Source organism: Chiloscyllium punctatum, chromosome 48 (assembly GCF_047496795.1).
Source record: "Chiloscyllium punctatum isolate Juve2018m chromosome 48, sChiPun1.3, whole genome shotgun sequence".
Classification (NCBI taxonomy): domain Eukaryota; kingdom Metazoa; phylum Chordata; class Chondrichthyes; order Orectolobiformes; family Hemiscylliidae; genus Chiloscyllium; species Chiloscyllium punctatum.
The window spans coordinates 48,791,237-48,809,887 of NC_092786.1; the positions used below are offsets into that span (position 1 = coordinate 48,791,237).

The 18,651-nt window shown below is 41.5% G+C and overlaps 1 protein-coding gene across 15 annotated transcripts in view; it reads right to left on the reverse strand.

Annotated features, from left to right (window-relative positions):
* The window catches only part of polg (polymerase (DNA directed), gamma), a 51,051-nt gene that overhangs the window by 6,644 nt on the left and 25,756 nt on the right, over window positions 1-18,651 (reverse strand). For all 15 annotated transcript variants that reach the window (XM_072565167.1, XM_072565165.1, XM_072565164.1 and 12 more), the window contains exons 15-20: window positions 15,003-15,163; window positions 13,096-13,149; window positions 10,898-11,015; window positions 5,478-5,613; window positions 1,339-1,585; window positions 142-264 (exon numbers count right to left, since the gene is read on the reverse strand). In XM_072565167.1, the coding sequence (XP_072421268.1) occupies window positions 142-264; window positions 1,339-1,585; window positions 5,478-5,613; window positions 10,898-11,015; window positions 13,096-13,149; window positions 15,003-15,163 (839 nt within the window). The remainder of the gene's footprint in view (window positions 1-141; window positions 265-1,338; window positions 1,586-5,477; window positions 5,614-10,897; window positions 11,016-13,095; window positions 13,150-15,002; window positions 15,164-18,651) is intronic.

Consider the following 18,651-nt stretch of genomic DNA (forward strand, 5'->3'; position numbering starts at 1 on the left):
AAAATGAGGTGGACTAGACAGTAAATGGAAACCATGGACTGTCTGCATCCCTCCTAATGCATAGATAATAAAGAGGTGTTTACATGTACATCTTGTTTAGCTTGCTACGTACTGTTTACCAATTTCCAGAATCACACTGACCTTTTTGCTGCCTCTCTTTGGATTCTCCGAACATCTGAAGTAGACACAGTTCCATTTTCTGCTCTTGCCACAGAGATCCCAAGCTCCTTCACAAGCCACTTCCCATCTTCTGAAAGCACACACCTATTTTGAAGCAAAGCACCACATGAAACTCACTTCAAGTCAGTTGCTTCAGTTTCTACTCTTAAATATTAGTATAATGAAAAGTTCTAGTAATCCATTGGGCGTTAAGGGCTGGTTCCTCACATGCAGTTATCAGTTTATTAAACAGGAGGAAAATTGCAATATACTTTTATTTGCTTCCACGAAGCTTGTGCCTAGCCTATGTTTATCCTTAATCAATGTGCCACATGATTTTTAAATCAATGTTTTAAAAAAAACACACTTTATCTGGGCATTATTATTTACTTGTTTGTGAAGAATACAAATAAACTCCTGCATTTTCTAAATCCCAACACCGATGAGATTTCAAAAATGTTTAATTAGCTGCAAAGTACTTGGTGATTGTGAATGGGTGCTATATAAATGCTAATTGTTTTTGCTTAGAAAATCAGTTTTTCACACTCTCCTTTTCACTGGAAATGCATCTAATCATCTCCTGAAACCATTTATTCTGTCCATTGCACTGCACAGCCTTCCTCATTCAGTGCACATACTTTTGAAGTATGGACAAGCTACTGACATTCATGATTTAAACCCTCAGGGCCACGTGGATGAGGTGCAGGCAGAATATTAAACACTTAAGGAAATACAATTTAGGAAAACAGTATTCCTGAAAAGTAATTAGTTTAGTTCAATGCGGATTCACTTCTTATTTATTTAACTGTTCACTTACTAAGAGTTTTTTTAAAATCGTTAGTCTCATTTAATGTGACACCCAGGCAGACCACAAAAACCTGATATGGCAATCAGGATCTTAAATGAAAGAAAAATGTGTGTGGTTGCACCATGGAATCTCTCACAAAATTACCATGAATGGGAGAAGCAATTAGAAAAGAGCTGGTCTGAGAAATGCAAAACATCAAGTCCACACAACGGCAGTCCAGAGAGTGTGCCTGGTGCTGCCATAAATGTTTTAGTCTCATCCCTCCCGGCACCATCTAAGGCTGAAAAAGCTTTACTGTAACCAGGTTATTTGTCACAAAGGATGAGTCAGAGTGCAAAGGATAGGAAGAGAGAGGGTGCGAGCGAGCTCACCTCCGGATGCCCTTAGTCACTGCGTACATCTGCCGTGCTTTCTCTTCAGCTTCCTGAGGCGTGAGACGGTGATTAAACTGCATGAGGAGCCTCTCTGCGAATGGCTGCCCAGCACCATATATCCGTCCGTAATTGAAAACCTTGGCATGTTCCCGACTGATTCCCACAGTGACAGCTGTCTTGCTGTGTAGATCTGTACCATTGCTCTTTTTCCCCTGAAGCGTCATCCAGCCAAACGCAGTGCAGCCTGACAGGAGAGAGATGCACAAGACATGAGTTATAGCCAAAAGGTAAAACAAAAAAATCATCAATCTGAATGGTTTACTAACTACATCAGACTTAAGAGATAGAGAGACAAATAACTGTGTCCCCCCCCCACTGAAGAACAATCTCCCATCATATCCTGGCACAGCAGAAGGAAACTTACAAAATGCTTTCCATTGACACCGCTGCATCAACCAATTACATGAACATACTGTGGAACTCGAGGCAGTACTGAGAAGATTATTTACTCAGCGAACTGCAAAGCAAACCAAGTCTATATATGCCACAAGTGGAGGCTGTTCAAACAGTGCAATAGAGTACTGTGCATGTACCTACACCAAGTGAACTACAGAAGTTCAAGGCAGCAGCTCACCAGCACATTCTGGAGGGCAACGGAGGATGGGTAACAAATGCTGACCTTTCCAGTCATGCTCATATCTCACAAAATAATTTAATAATCAGTATTTCCAGATTTCTACAAAATACCATGAACAGAATCAATGGCTGAAACTGCAACATCTGATAAAACAATGATTTCTACTGCAGAATGCAACTAGCAGGCATGATTGACTCTCCATTCTAGTCAGCAATAGTGTTGTCACAATATGTAGACTACATAGATCGACTATTGTTCTTGTTAAACCCTAGGGAGCTTCCAGAAGTTAATTCAGATTTGATTACACTGGCCCTGATATGTATTATTGCCAAGGTTCAACTTCCCACTTTATTCTGTCAATTTCAAAAGGCTGTTCAACTCATGCAGAACAAAAGACAGCTGAATGAAAGGTGGTTAATAGACACTGTATTCCTCAAAGACTAAACAAACTGCTATTTATTAAGACATCACAGTAATCAATAATTACTCTATTATAGGTACTGTGGCATAGCTCTGTTCCTGAACACTTGACAAGGAGATCTGCCAGCTTGCCATTTCAGCTGTAAACAAACAAGGATAAAACAAACACAGGGATATAGCGAAACAATATTTTTAAACAGAATTCTGTCGGTTATGCTGTAAATTAGTAAAGATCAGTAAAGAATGTCACTAAGTAATTACAAATGCTGAAGTAAAGTTAGAAGGCTTCTTTTTAAAATCACATAAGGAAGTTCACAATGCAAAGAAGTGCATTTTGTTTCTTTTTATTGTGTAGTGTTGAATCAGGGTGCTTATATATTACACACCACTGAAATAAATCACCTTACTATTTGTATTTGGTCCTGTACAACCAAGTATGTGGTTAATTTTTCTTTTGTCAAGTTTTGCCTGATTACTCTCGTTAAGCATTTTTGGTATTTTTCCTACATTAAATTAATTAAATAAATACAACTTTGATTGGTTGCCCATGGAGTAAGTGATTGAAGCAGCATATATGTGAAGACACTAAATATCCAGCTCTAATGACAAGGGAATAATTGTTACAATCCTGTTATTGTACAGCTCAACAGCGAACTCAACAAGATACAATAAGCTACCCAGAAATGCTCGGGAAACGAAGGGCATAGGGAAGGAGGAACTGAAGGAGAAACTAGTAAAAGCTAATAAAAGCACCAAAGCCCGATAATCTACATCCCACAGTATTAAAAAGGTGGTAACCTTGGATATACTGGATGCATTGGTTGTCATTTTCCACAATTCTATAGATTCTAGAACAATGCTGACATATTGAAGGGTGGCAAATGTAAGCCTACTATTCAAAAAAAAGGTAGGAAACAGGATATTGCTGACGAGTTAGCGAACATCAGTATTAGGACAAATACTGAATTCTATTGTAACAAAAATCAGAAAATTAAATACTTAGAAAATACCAACAGAATGACACAAAATGAACATGGATTTATGAAAACAAAATTACGTTTGACAAAACTACTGGAGTTTTCAAGAATAGAAGAGGGAAAACCAGGGCATGCGATGTAGTTGGATTTCTGAGAAAGCTTTCGATGAAATTCCACATTAGTGTGCAAAATAAAAGCACATGGGATTGGGGAGAATATAATGACATGGATTGAGAATTGGTTAGCATACAAGAAACAGAGTAGGAATGATGAGTGAAAGGCAGCAACAAGTGAGATACCGCATGGAACAATGCTTGGGCTATTCACTATGTATATCAACAATTTAGATGAGGGAATATATTATTTTTATGTTTGCTGATGACAAAAAGCTGAATGGGGCTTTGACTGGTGAGGGGATGTAAATAGCCTTCAAGATAATTTAGGCACGTTAAGTGAGAAATGCACAATTGATGCAATATAACTTGGACAAGAACAATGTCAGAGTATTATTGAACAGTCATATTTGAGAAATTTTGATGTACAAAATCCTTGTACACAAGCCACTGAAAGTAAGTGAGTTGCAGTTGGACAGGGCTTTGGTCAGAGCACACCTAAAATACCGTGCACAGATTTGGTCTCCTTGTCTGAGAAAGGTAGACTTTCCATGGAGGAAGTGCAATGAAGGTTCTCTAGATGGATTCCTGGGTTAGCAGATTTATCATTAATATAACTCCATGAAGGCCAGTATCTCCTCACCAAGTCACCATTTATTTACACGTACACGGTACATGACATTGACCCAGCTAGCACAGAGCTGGCTCCTAAGGTGATCAGAACCCCTGTCACTTCTGTTTATATCTATCCATCAGCCTGGACTCCCTATTTGGACCAGGTTAACAGCCCAGAGAAGTCATATTCTAGGAGATCCATCTGGCTGACATTGTTCCAATTGCTACAATTATATGAGGAGAGATTGTGTCAAACCTGTCTGTATTCACTGGTGTTTAGAAGAATGAGAGGGGATCATATTGAAATATAAAATTCTGACAAGACTGGATGCATGTTTCCCATGGCCAATGGATCCAGAGTGAGGGATTATGAGCTCAGAATATATGGTAGGTCATTTCAGAATGTGCAGAAATTTCTTCAATCAGATGATGGTGAACCTGCAGAATTTTCTACCATAATAAATAGACAAAGTCTTTTCCCTGGGGTGAGGGAGTCCAGAACTAGACGGCATAAGTTTATGGTGAGAGGGGAAAGATATAGAAGAGACCTAAGGGGCAACTTTTTCACACAGAGGATAGCACATTTATGGAATGAGCTACCAGAGGAAGGGGTAGAGGCTGTTACAGCATTTGAAAGGCATCTGGATGGGTATCTGAATAGGAAGGGTTTGGAGAGATATGGGGCAAGTGCTGGCAAGTGGGACTAGACTGGGTTGGGATATCTGATCGGCATGGATGAGTTGGACGGAAGGGTCTGTTTCCATGCTGTACATCTCTATGACTCGAAGTCAATTAATATATTTAAGAAATAAAGAAATGTCTAGCAGCTAAAGGTGTCAAGGATTACAGGTACAAAGCGAGGGTAGGCGTTGAGATACAGGATCAACCATGATCATATCAATAGCGGTATGGGCTCAATGGATTGAACTATCTATTCCAGCTCCTATATTCTTTTTTCTATACTGGAGAAACCACAGGGTTTTAAAAAGAGAGAGAGAGAATAGGATTGATGGAATGGTTTAGGGAAAGACTTCCAGAGAATCCTGAAGGATGGTGATACTAGTGATGGAACAAAAGGAGCAAAAGTGCATGGAAGACCAGAGACCCATCATCTACTTTGTATCAAGCACTATTGTTTCATCTGATACCACCTGTATAAAATGGAAAAATGTAAATTATTAATTATGACTTCTGAGATAGGCTGAAAAGCCATTTGTTTGTGAAGTTTATGCAAAGTGAAAGACAATTGGGATTGCTCTTTTGATATGTAAATTGTATAAGTTAGATCAATCCCTGAAACTTATGATTAGCCCACATTAAGATTTGTGTTTCCATGAGTCTGCAAATGCCCACCTTTCCACTTTACCAGCTTACCATGTATTCTCGCAAAATGGGCTTCTCCAAGAATGGCAGCAATCCACAGCTCTTGTGAGTCAACATCTGCTCCGACCAGGTGGTACCCTGGTGGTACCTGAACCATTGCCTTTAGTTCACTACCCACACGATCGGTCTGAGAGAGAGAAATGATCACAATCCATTTATATTCTTTGTTCGGTTAACAAGAAAACAGTAGCTCCCACAATGACAACTCCATAACCAAACACGTTGCCCTGGGTAATAATGTGTTGTGTGGACTAGGAAATTACATCCTGAACGTATGAGGTTAGCTGATGGGGTGCTATAAGGAGAAAAGGAGAAAAATTAAAATCAACTGATGATCTTATGTGGATATAAAACGTTCTGGCAATGATGCCAATACATTCCTATCCATTCCCCCGCCCTATACCACACACCCCACAAGCGCACACTTCCAATAACATCTACATATTTAGGTTTTTCTGATTTTTACACTGAAATCAACCTTTGTTAATTTGACCCATCCTTAAATGTGAGCTCATTCAAATCTCTGCTGTCCCTAAGTCAGCCAACTCATCCATCATCCTATGTTCACCAACTTGCACTGGTGATTGAACATTTCAGAATTGAATGTGACCAAAGTTCTTTTCAAATCCCTGCATGGCCTCTCCCCTCTCTATCTCTCTGACCTCTTCCAAATCCAAAGAGACTCTGTGCTTCTTCAACTCTGGAATCTTCTGCATCCCCTATTTTAACTGTCCCACCAATGGTGGCTAAGTTTTCAACCGTTTTGATCCTAAACTCTTTACTACCTCTTCCATAAACATCTCTGGCCTGCTCTCCCTCTCTCCTCTTTGACGATGTTCCTTAAAGCCTCTCTCTTTTACAGATTTATGGAATTCCATCAGCTTTCCCTGAACTACTTGTCTTTGTACCTACTTATATTTAATTTTGTTGGAGAATTGCTCCTGTTATGTTGCTTGCGCCATTTACAAGGTTAAATGCGCAGGATAAATGCAAGCTGCACATGGTGGCATGGAACAAAAAAAAATTTAAAAATCAGATGTCAGCTTTGCATGTGACCAATCTGGCATTCCTACTGATGTGAACAGAAATGACAACTGGCTGAGGTGTAAAGGGGGCTGTCGATTGCATTTGTCAGTTTTACATTTTTGCACAATGTTACCATTTTCCCATGTCTATAGTGTCCTGGTCCACTTGAAAACTGACCTTTTGGCATGGGAAATTGTGTCTCACGAACAGTTTGCGTTTTCTGAGCAAAATTTGATGCTTATACATTAATTCTGAGGTTGACTCAGCATTAAGAGCTTGTATAATGCCCAGTTGCAGGGACACATCTGACCCTGGTCAGGACCAGCACCAAACATTAACATCCTGCTGAACAATATAGGAACTGTGGCCTTCTTTACAGCATCTTATAATATTCAGTATGCATTAATTCTTCAGGATTTTTGGTTGGGCTGTTAATACCAATTAAAAAGAAATAAAGATTTTAATAGCACTTCTCACAATTACCAGATATCACAAAGTGCTTTACAGTTCAGGAAGTACTTCTGAACTGTTATTGCCTTTTGTATAGGAACTATGGTAGCCAATCATACAATCGTACTCTACAGAAACAGGCCCATCAGCCCAGCATGTCTATACTGACCAGCAAACACCAAACGTACACTAATCCCATTTACTTGCCCTTGGTCTATTGCCTACTATGCCTTGGTAATCTAAGTGTTATATTGGATACTTGTTAATTGTTGAGTGTACCTTCACTCCACCACCCTAATGGTCTGGCAAGACAATGATGACTTCTAATAATTTATACTATGTAAGATGGTTTGAGAGGTGATAACATATCTTTATGAAATCTTTAGCAAATCTTTATGAAATAAAACTATTCTAAAAAGGTGTTTTTTTTATTTCTACCACCCACTGGGAGAAAGAAAAATCCTCAGATCTCCTCTAAACCACTTATTCCTCACTTTAAACTTGTGCTCTCTGGTTTTGGATAGATTTGCCAAGGGGAAAGGATTATCACGATCTACTTGGTCTACGCCTCTCAGATCCCCCTCAGCCCTCTGTGCTCCAAGGAAAATAAACCCCACCTATCCATTCTCCCTTCATAACAGACTTTTCATCAGAGGCAACATCCTGGTGAATCTCATCTGCACTTCCTCCAGTACAATCACATTCTTCCAATAGTGTGGTGACCACAGCTGCACACAGCATTGTAGCTAAATCAACCTTTTATAACGTCCCAACAAGACCTCCTTGCTGCTGTATTCTACACCCCAGCTAATGAAAGCAAGAATCCCACATGCCTTCTTCACCACCTGTTTACCTGTGCTGACACCTCGAGGGATAAGGACGTGTACACAAAGATCCCTTTGTTCCTCAGTTATTCCCATGGACCTATTATTCATTGTGTATATTCTTCCCTTATTAGACCTCCCAAAATGCATTGCCTCACACTTATCGGGATTACATTCCATTTACCATTGCTCTGCCCAATTTATCAACTAATCAATATCAGACTGTATCCTGAGACCCATCCTCCACATTAACACCACCACCAAATCTGCAATTTACTAATTATACCTTCTACATTCACATTCAAGAGGTTAATGTACATAACAAAGGGCAAGGATCCCAGCACCAATTCCCATGGTACATGACTAGTCAGACACTACCAGCTACAAAAACAACTCTCCACCATCCCCCTTTGCCTCCTTATTAAAAGTCAATTTTGGATCCAGTTTGCCAACTTGCTTTGGATCCCATGGGCTCTTACTTCATGGATCAGCCTTCCACATGGAACATTGTCAAAGGTCTTACTGAAGTCTATGTAAGCAGCAATACCCTCAATATATTTAGTCACATTTTTTTTAAAAACTCAATTAAAAATTAGTCAGACAGGATCTCTAACAAATCCATGCTGACTATCCCTAATCAATTTCTGCCTTTCCAAGTGTTGATTAATCTTGTCCCTCAGAATGTTTCTCCACTGATTTCCCTACTGCTGACATCAGACTGCGAAAGTGAGGACTGCAGATGCTGGAGTTTAGAGTCGAGATTGTGGTGTTGGAAAAGCACAGCAGATCAGGCAGCATCCGAGGAGCAGGAAAATTGACGTTTTGGGCAAAAGCCCTTAATTGAAGGGTTTTTGCCCGAAACGTCAATTTGCCTGCTTTTCGGATGCTGCTGAACCTGGTATGCTTTTCCAGCACCACACTCTCAACATCAGACTACAATTACCTGGCATAGCCCTGCTTCCCTTCTTGAACAAAGGAACCACATCAGTCAACCTCCGGTCATCTAGCACTTCACGTGCGGCCAGCCAAAAATTAAATATCTCTACTAGAGCCCCAGCAATCTCTTCCCTTGCCACCCATAGCAGTCTGAGATATATCTCATCAGGCCCAGGTGATTTATGCACCTTTACGCCCACTAAAACATCTAATACCTCCTCTTTAACATGTTTTAGAACCTCATCCTCCCAAATGAAATTCCTGACAATAACGTCCTTTTCCTTTGTGAATACGGATGAGAAACATTCATTTAACCCCTCACCCATGTCCTCTGGCTGCATATACAAATACCCTTTTGATCTCTAAGTGACACCACTCATTCCACAGTCATACTCTTACTGTAAATAGGAATGTCTTGGGGGATTTTCCTTAATCTTATCTGTCAAAGATAATTTGTGACCCTTCTGGGTCCTCCTAATTTATTTTAAGCACCCCCTACACACCCTACCTTTGAAGGTCCTCTCCTGTTTATAATACACTGCCCCTAACACATTTCCTTCTTTTTCTTTCTCAAACTCTCACTGTCTCTTGACATCCAGGGTTCTCCCTGGATTTGCTGCCCTTGCTCTTCACTCTCGGGGAACACGCTGGCTCAGAATTCTCACTGTACCACTTTTAATCAACTTCCAATTTGCAAATGTTTCATGCACAACGAACTCCTGCAAACAGTAAACCGATAATGTCAACATAAACTATTTTAAATAGTTTTTTTGTGATGATGAGTGAAGGATAAATATTGGCCAGGACACCAGGGATAGCTTTCCTAGTCTTCAAAGCAGAAGTATGAGATCTTTAAGAGTACTTTTCAGAATGAAGATCAGTAACTAGTGATGTTCCACAGGGATCAGTGCTAGGGCCTTTCTTGTTTGTAATATATGTAAATGATCTGGAGGAAATGCAGGTGATCTGATTAGTAAGTTTGCAGGTGCCACCAAAATTGGCAGAGTTGCAGATAGTGAGGAGTGTCAAAGAATGGAGCGGGATATAGATAAATTGCAGATTTGGGCAGGGCAATGGCAGATGGAGTTTAATCTGGACAAAGGGAAGGTGATGCATTTTGAAAAATCAAATTCAGTTGCAAATTACAGAATAAATGCAGAACCCTTCGCAGCATTGATATACTGAGGGATCTGGGCATACAGGTCCACATATCCCTGAAAGTGGCAACGCAGATGGATAAGGTGGTCAAGAAGACATACAGTAGGCTTGCCTTCATCAACCAGGGAATCAAATACAAAAGTTGGCAAGTTATATTACAGCTCTACAAAACTTTAGTTAAGCCACCTTTAGAATATTGCACGCAGTTCTGGTTGCGACACTACCAGAAGGATGTGGATGTTTTGGAGAGGGTGCAGGGAAGGTTTACCAGCATGTTGCCTGGTCTGGAAGGTTGGATAAACTCATTGTTTTCACTGAAAAGATAGCAGCTGAAGGGTGACATGATAGAGGTCTACAAAAATATGACAGGCAGAGACAGAGTGAATAGTCAGAGGCTTTCTCCCTCAGAGTGGAAAGGTCATTTACAAGAGGCACAGGTTCATGGTGAGGGGAGAAGTGTGGGGAAAAGTTTTCACACAGAAGGTGGTGGGTGTTTGGAATGTACTACCAGTGAAGGTGATGAAAGTAGGCATGTTAGCAACATTTAAGTAGTATCTTGATAGACAGATGAACAGGAGGCTAGAGGGATAGACACTGCGCATGGGTCTAAACAAAAATGAGGAACTGGAGCTGGCTTGGTGGGCCGATGGACCTGTCCCTGTGCTGTATAATTGTATATTATTGTGTTCACACAAGGAGGGAGATGGGACCACCTCAGCAAGTGCAACATCCTCTCAGTACTGTTATTTGAGTATCAGCCTTGATTGTTGCACTCAGATTCTGGAGTGGTACTTGTACCTGGAACCTTGTCTCTCTTGTAGTGAGCGTACTACCAACTGAGCCAAATCCGACATGTTAAGAAGTACAGTCACGCATTCCTCTAGCACAGTTCGACACAAAGTAACGTTCCTACTGCACCGACTTCTCAAACCACTGCAGATGACATCTGTAAGGAATGAAAGGCTGTGGTTATAGAAACTGTCTGCTGTCCTAATATTCTCTGTCAGCGTCACTTACCCGTGCATTGCTGGCAGTTAGCCAGGTCGGTTCAACCGCCCGTCTGGTCACTGTGCCAGCTGTAATGACTTGTGGCAAAATAGCTCCATAATCATTTTCTTCATCATATGAAGGATGCCTGCAATTGTGGAAGTGAAACATTTAGCAGGACATAGCTAATAATCTAATACTGTTTAATATCAAACTTCGGCTGACAAATGCAAAGTAACATTTGCATCACACAACTGTCAAGTAATGATCATCTCCAACAAGACAGGATCCAACCGTTACCTATTCATATACGATGGCATTATCATTGAATTGTCCCATTATCAATATCTTGGGAGTTACCATTGTCCAGAAAGTGAACTGGACTAGCCATTTAAATACAATGGCCAGGAATCCAGCAGCAACTAACCCACTTTCTGTCTCCCCAAATCCTGCCCACCATTCACAAGGTACATCAGGGTTATGATGAAAGACTACCCAGTTGCCTGGATGAGTGCAGCTCTAATAAAACAAGAAGTCTGACAACATACAGGACAAGCATCCTGCCTGTATGACATCACATCCACAAATATACACTCTGCCCACCAACAATTCATTAATGACTTGGATGAGGGAGTCGAAGGGTGGGTCAGTAAATTCGCAGATGATACGAAGATAGGTGGAGTTGTGGACAGTGAGGAGGGCATTTGTCGTTTGCAAAGGGACTTAGATATGATGCAGAGCTGGGCTGAGGAGTGGCAGATGGAATTCAACCCTGCCAAGTGTGAGGTTGTCCATTTTGGAAGAGCAAATAAGAATGCGGAATACAGGGTTAATGGTAGGGTTCTTAGTCAGGTGGAGGAACAGAGGGATCTTGGGGTCTATGTACATAGATCTTTGAAAGTTGCCACTCAGGTGGATAGAGTTTGTAAGAAGGCCTATGGTGTATTATCGTTCATTAGCAGGGGGATTGAATTCAAGAGTCGTGAAGTGATGTTGCAGCTGTACAGGACTTTGGTTAGGCCACAGTTGGAGTACTGTGTGCAGTTCTGGTCGCCTCACTTTAGGAAAGATGTGGAAGCTTTGGAGAGGGTGCAGAGAAGATTTACCAGGATGTTGCCTGGAATGGAGTGTAGGTCGTACGAGGATAGGTTGAGAGTTCTCCGCCTTTTCTCGTTGGAACGGTGAAGGATGAGGGGTGACTTGATAGAGGTTTATAAGATGATCAGAGGAATAGATAGAGTAGACAGTCAGAAACTTTTCCCCCAGGTACAACAGAGTGTTACAAGGGGACATAAATTTAAGGTGAAGGGTGGAAGGTATAGGGGAGATGTCAGGGGTGGGTTCTTTACCCAGAGAGTGGTGGGGGCATAGAATGCGCTGCCCGTGGGAGTGGTAGAGTCAGAATCATTGGCGACCTTTAAGCGGCATTTGGATAGGTACACGGATGGGTGCTTAATCTAGGATAGAAGTTCGGCACAACATCGTGGGCCGAAGGGCCTGTTCTGTGCTGTATTGTTCTATGTTCTATGTTCTAACAATGCACAGTAACAGCAGTGTGTACCATCTACAGGATGCACTGCAGAAACTCACCAAGTTTGTTTTGACAGCATTTTCCAAACTTCCACTGCCATCTAGAAGGACAGAGGCAGCAGATACATTGAAACAACACTACCTGCAAGTACCCTTCCAAGGAACTCCTTTCCTAACAGCATTGTGGGGAGTGCCAACGCCAAAAGATTACAGCTGTTCAAAAAGGCAGCTCACCACCAATCTCTGAACTAGGGATAAGCAAAAGTGCTGACCCAGCCAGTGACTCCCACATCCATTCAGTGACTACTAAAAAATAGCCCTAAGAAGTTACTAATAAAGCAGAGCATCAACTTTGTCCATGAGGGTCCATTTCCCAGTATATTCAGTCCAAGTAAATTTTCCAGATAATTTATTTTCATTCGCTATGGGCAGCAACCTTAGCTTAGCACCATCCATCCATCCATCAATCCCTGCTTTGAAGATACCAGAATGACAACATCAGGTGGAGACAAATCTGAGTTAACTGTGAGTGACTTTCCCAGTAAAGAGCTGGTCCACATTCAATCTCTAAGTTCACAAATAAAGAACAGGCATTTGAATAGAGCCCAGTTAAGTCATCAGACTCCTGCAAGAGGCAATATCAGGTAGAAGGGTGAACTAAACAACAAATGGAAATACCCACAGACTTGCAAACACACCTTGTGACTGTTCGAGGTAGCTCACTTTTCCTCAGCATCAGAACAATCTGAGAACTGCAGAAGGAAGCAAATTGGTGTTATTTTATTACACAGCTCAATGACCTCCTGCAGTCAACATACTCAGACTGATGATACTACTGTTGATATCAACTGCAATCAGGTTTAGAAGCCACACATATCATAGAATTACTGTCACGTTAAAGAACATGATGTCTAAGGTTGTGGGCCAAGCAGGTTCGTACGGATTTTGAAAACAGGTCATCCTCTGTGAGGGTGGGCATTAACAATGCCATTGTCTTTTTGAATACTGTTAGCAATTGCAGTGAAATGAAGAATCCCTACCCAGTAGTGTGTTTTCTCATCCATGCATTATGGCAATGTTGCTGTATTACTACCTTGCCAGTAGGGGGGAATAATTGTTGACAAAAGGAAGGGACTGTTCCTTCTGACAATCTCGGCTGAGGCAAGACGCTATTCTCTGATGCTCAGTCATGTCCATTCAATAACATCTGATATTTATATAGCACCGCTAACACAATAAAACATCCAAAGGCATTTTACATGCAGCATATAGAACAAAGCACTGAACCACATAAGGAGATGCTAGGCCAGATGACCAATACTGGATTTTAACGAGTACCTTAAAAAAGAAAAAGGTGGAAGAGTCAGGGAGGTGGAGGAAAGAAAGTCCAGACTTTAGGACACACCAATAGCGGAGTGACAAAAAAAAATAAAAACAAACAAAAAAAAAAATCGGAATGTTCCATTGCCCGGAGGAGTCCAGATATCTTGGATACCTAATTCACAGGAAAGAAAATGTCCCAAATTCAAGACCAACTATTCCTATTGACTGCCTAAAATGGAATAATCTGGAAGGATATTATGGATCATAATACAGACAGCATTGTGTTGCACCAGATCTGATTTGCTTGATATTGACATAGAGTGTAGTGTTCTACTCCCAGGCCATGACAACACTCAGTTTACTGAGTACAAACAGTTCAGAGACCATTTGCAAGAAACTGCGTGTGATCAGAATTATTCACTCAGTTTTTCCTGGAATGAGGGGTTATCTTATGAGGAAAAGGTTGAGGCTGGATCCATTGGAGTTAGTTGAATGAGAGGTAATCTTATTGGAACATATAAAATCCCGAGGGGATATGGCAGGGTGGATGCTGACAGAATGATTCCTCTTATGGGGAATCATTGGACTAGAGGACAGAGATTAAAATTAAAGTCTCCAACTTAAGACGTGAATGAGAAGTTTTTTCCCCTCTCAAGAGGGTCATTTGACTGTGGAATGCTGTTCTCAGGCAATGGTGGAGACAGGGTCATTGAATTTATTTAAGAGTTAGAATAATTCTTTGTTGGCAGAAGAGTCAAGGGGTAATGAGGTAGACAGGGGGAATATAAAAAAAAAGAGTTGAGGCCACAGTTAGATCAGACATGATCTTATCAAATGGCACAATGGGCTCCAAGGGCCAAAAGGTTCTGGCTCCTAGTTCAAATGAGTCAATGTAAGTTCAGGAGGCACAGTGGCTCAGTCTTTAGTACTGCTGCCTCACAATGCCAGGGACACAGGTTCGATTCCAGCTTTAGGTGACTGTCTGTGTGGAGTTTGAACATTCTCCCAGTGTCTGCATGGACTTCCTCCAGGTGCTCCAGTTTCCTCCCACAATCCAAAGATGTGCAGGTTACTGAGTTGGCTATGCTAAATTGCCCATAGTGTGCAGGGATGTATGGGTTAGATACATTCGTCAGGGTAAATGTAGAGTAATAGGGTAGGGGAATGGGTCTGGCTGGGTTATTCTTTGGATGGTCGGTGCAGACTTGTTTGGCCAAATGGCCTGTTTCCACACTGTAGGGATTTTATGAAATGAGAGAGGGAATCACCCATCACCCATCACCTGATTCTTTTTTGAGCGTTCCTCCAGAATGAAATCATCTTATTGATTTCCAGTGCTCTGGTTGCACTTGTTGCATTGGTGCCAGCCTGCAATGTACCATCTTCCATCTTAGAGAGGAAATCCTTCGCAAAGGGGCTCCCAACATTGTTCTGATTCCCGTCCTGATATAGACAGAGGAAGAAAGCAGGTTCAATTATATTACCCCACCTATTTCAATGCCAATACGGGGAAACTGTTAACTAAAGATCAGAGTCACACGTTTGATTTCCAGAAATTATGGAAAACCATTGCGACAACACTGTTAACATCCCAATCCACATGCCCAGTTCAACGGTGGTATCATTGTATAGTGGTTATGTTACTGGACTAGTAATCCAGAGCCCCGGCTAATGACTCGGAGACAAGAGTTCAAATCCCATCAGGGCATCCCATTTTGTTAAAATTCAATTAAATAAGTCTAGGAGTAATGGTTAGTATTGATGATGGCGAATTTGAAACTGCTGGATTGTCAGAAAAACTCACCTGGATGATTAGTGTCCTACAGGAAAGAAAACCTGTTGCCCTCACCAGGTCTCGGCTTTACATGATTCCAGACACTCCATCAATGTGGTTAACTCCTAAACACCCCCTGAAACGGCCACACAAGCCAATCAATTGTATTTTAGCTGGTGGCACATCATCATATTTCCCCGAAGGCAATGAAGTAAACTCAATAAATACAAAGCTTGGCACAGCATCTCAAGTGGGGTTGCGTAAGCGCATATAAACTTTGCCCTGACTGTTGTCGCAACAATACCATGCCAATTTGTATACTTCTGGTTCCCAAAAATTTCACTTCTCATTTCCCTTGTCCAACATTCCTAATTGGTGAATATCTGAGCTGCTAATCTCCTCCTCATCTTGATCACTCCATCCACCACTGCTCCTTTGCAATCTGCCAGAAACTTGACTGAGTTTTTTGAGGATGCAACCAAAAAGATTGATGAGAGCAGATCGGTAGACATTGTCTCCATGGACTTTAGTAAAGCCTTTGACAGGTTCCGCATGGTAGACTAATTCATAAAGTTAGATCACATGGGATTCAGGATACAATTGGATACAAAACTGGCTTGACATTAGGAGACAGTGGTGGTGGTGGAGGGCTGTTTTTCGGAGTGGAGGCCTGTGACCAGTGGTGTTCCACAGCGATCAGTACTGGGTACACCCTTCCTTGTCATTTACATGAACTATTGAATGAGGATTTAAGAGGCATGATTAGTAGGTTTGCAGGTGACACCTAAATTGGTGGCATAGTTGACAGTGAAGAAGGTTACCCAAGATTACAAATGGATCTTGATCAATTGAGCCAATGGGCTGAGGGTTGGCAAATGGAGTTTAATTTGGACAAATGTAAGGTATTGCATTTTGATAAAACAAACAAGGGCAGGACTTGTAACAGTAGGGCCCTGGGTAGCATTGTCGAACAAAGAGACCCGAGGGTTCGGGTACACAGTTCTTTGCAAGTTGCATCACAGTTAGACACAGTGGTTAAGAAGATGTTTAGCACGCTTGCCTTCATTGTTCGGACCACTGATTATAGGAACTGGGACATCATATCGAGGTTGTACAGGGCATTGGTAAGACCTCTTCTGGAGTACTACATGCAGTTCTGGTTGTCTTGCCAAAGGAAGGGTATTATTAAACCGGAGAGGATCCAGAAAAGATTTACCAGGGTATTGCTGGGACTGGAGATTTGAATTATACTAATAAGCTGGGCCATTTTTCACAAGTGTGTAGGGGATTGAGGAGTGACCTTACTGAGGTTTATAAAATCATAAGGGGCATAGATAAAGGTAAGTAGCAAAAGGTCTTTTCCCTATGATGGGTGAGTTCAAAACCAGGAAGCATATTTTAAGGTGAGATGAGAAAGATTTAAAGGGGACCTAATGTGCAACTTTTTCATACAGAGGGTGGTTTCTATGTGGAATGAACTGCTAGTAAAAGTGGTGGATGCAGGAACAGTTGCACCATTTAAAAGACATTTGGTACATGAATAGGAAAGGTTTAGAGGGATATGGGCCAAACGCAGGCAAGCGTGACTAGTTTATTTTGGGAAACTTGGTCAGCATAGACTAGTTGGACCGAAATGGTCTGTTTCCGTGCTGTATGACTCTATCACTAATCAGGTACTCTAATACCTTATGGTCTGGCCTCACACTACGCACTAGTACAACTCATCCCCAAGTAACTTGTTCTTTTGATTCAGGTCTCTTGGGTGTCTTCTTTCCTTTTCCCAATTAGTGGCTTTGAGTTCAGCCACCCAAGAGCTTTGTTCTGGAATTCCCTTCTAGAACCTCTCTTCCTCTGCCTGTCTTCCTTAAAATCCCCTCTCTCATTAAACTTTTGACACTATGTCTTGCATTTTGGCCCAAACTCCATCATTTGATTAGACCCCTGTGAATCACATTGTGTGTTTCCCCTTAGTTATTAACACCATCCAAATGCAGTTGCTAATATCCACTAATGAGTTGTGTGAGGTATTAAAGGAGGCTTGTCCATGTGGTATGGGAAGCTGCCAAGAGCCATTACCATCAGGAAGTGACAATATTTCTGTTGAATAAAGGGAACTATGGAGCTATGAGGGAGGAGCTGGCCAAAGTTCAATGATGCAATACCTTAGCAGGGATGACAGTGGAGGAACAATGGCAGATATTTCTGTGTATAATGCAGAAGATGCAGGATCAGTTCATTCCAAAAGGAAGAAAGATCCTAGAAGGAGGCATGGGTGACCATGGCTGACGAGGGAAGTTAAGAAACATATAAAGTTAAAAGAGAAAAAGTATAACATAGCAAAGATAAGTGGGAAAACGGTGGACTGGGAAGCTTTTAAAGAACAACAGAGGATTACTAAGAAGGAAATACGCAGAGAAAAAATGAGGTACGAAGGTAAACTGGCCAATAATATAAAGGAGGATAGTAAAAGCTTTTTTTTAGGTATGTGAAAGGCAAAAAAATGGTTAAGACTAAAATTGGGCCCTTGAAGACAGAAACAGGGGAATATATTACGGGGAGCAAAGAAATGGCAGAAGAATTGAATTGGTACTTCAGACCTGTGTTCACTGGGGAAGACACAAGCAATCTCCCTGAAGTAACAGTGGCTGAAAGACCTGAACTGAAGGGAATTTATATTTGCCAGGAATTGGTGTTGGAGAGACTGTTAGGTCTGAAGGTTGATAAGTCCCCAGGGCCTGATGGTCTACATCCCAGGGTACTGAAGGAGGCGGCTCGAGAAATCGCGGATGCGTTGGTGATTATTTTCCAGGGTTCGATAGATTCGGGATCAGTTCCTGCGGATTGGAGGGTGGCTAATGTTGTACCACTTTTTAAGAAAGGTGGGAGAGAGAAAGCAGGAAATTATAGACCAGTTAGTCTGACCTCAGTGGTGGGACAGATGCTGGAATTTATTATAAAGGATGAAATTACGACAGTAGTAGTAGTAACAGGAGAGGTCAGAGTCAGCATGGATTTATGAAGGGGAAATCATGCTTGACTAATCTTCTGGAATTTTTTGAGGATGTAACTCTGAAGATGAACGAGGGAGATCCAATAGATGTAGTGTACCTGGACTTTCAGAAAGCTTTTGATAAAGTCCCACATAGGAGGTCAGTGA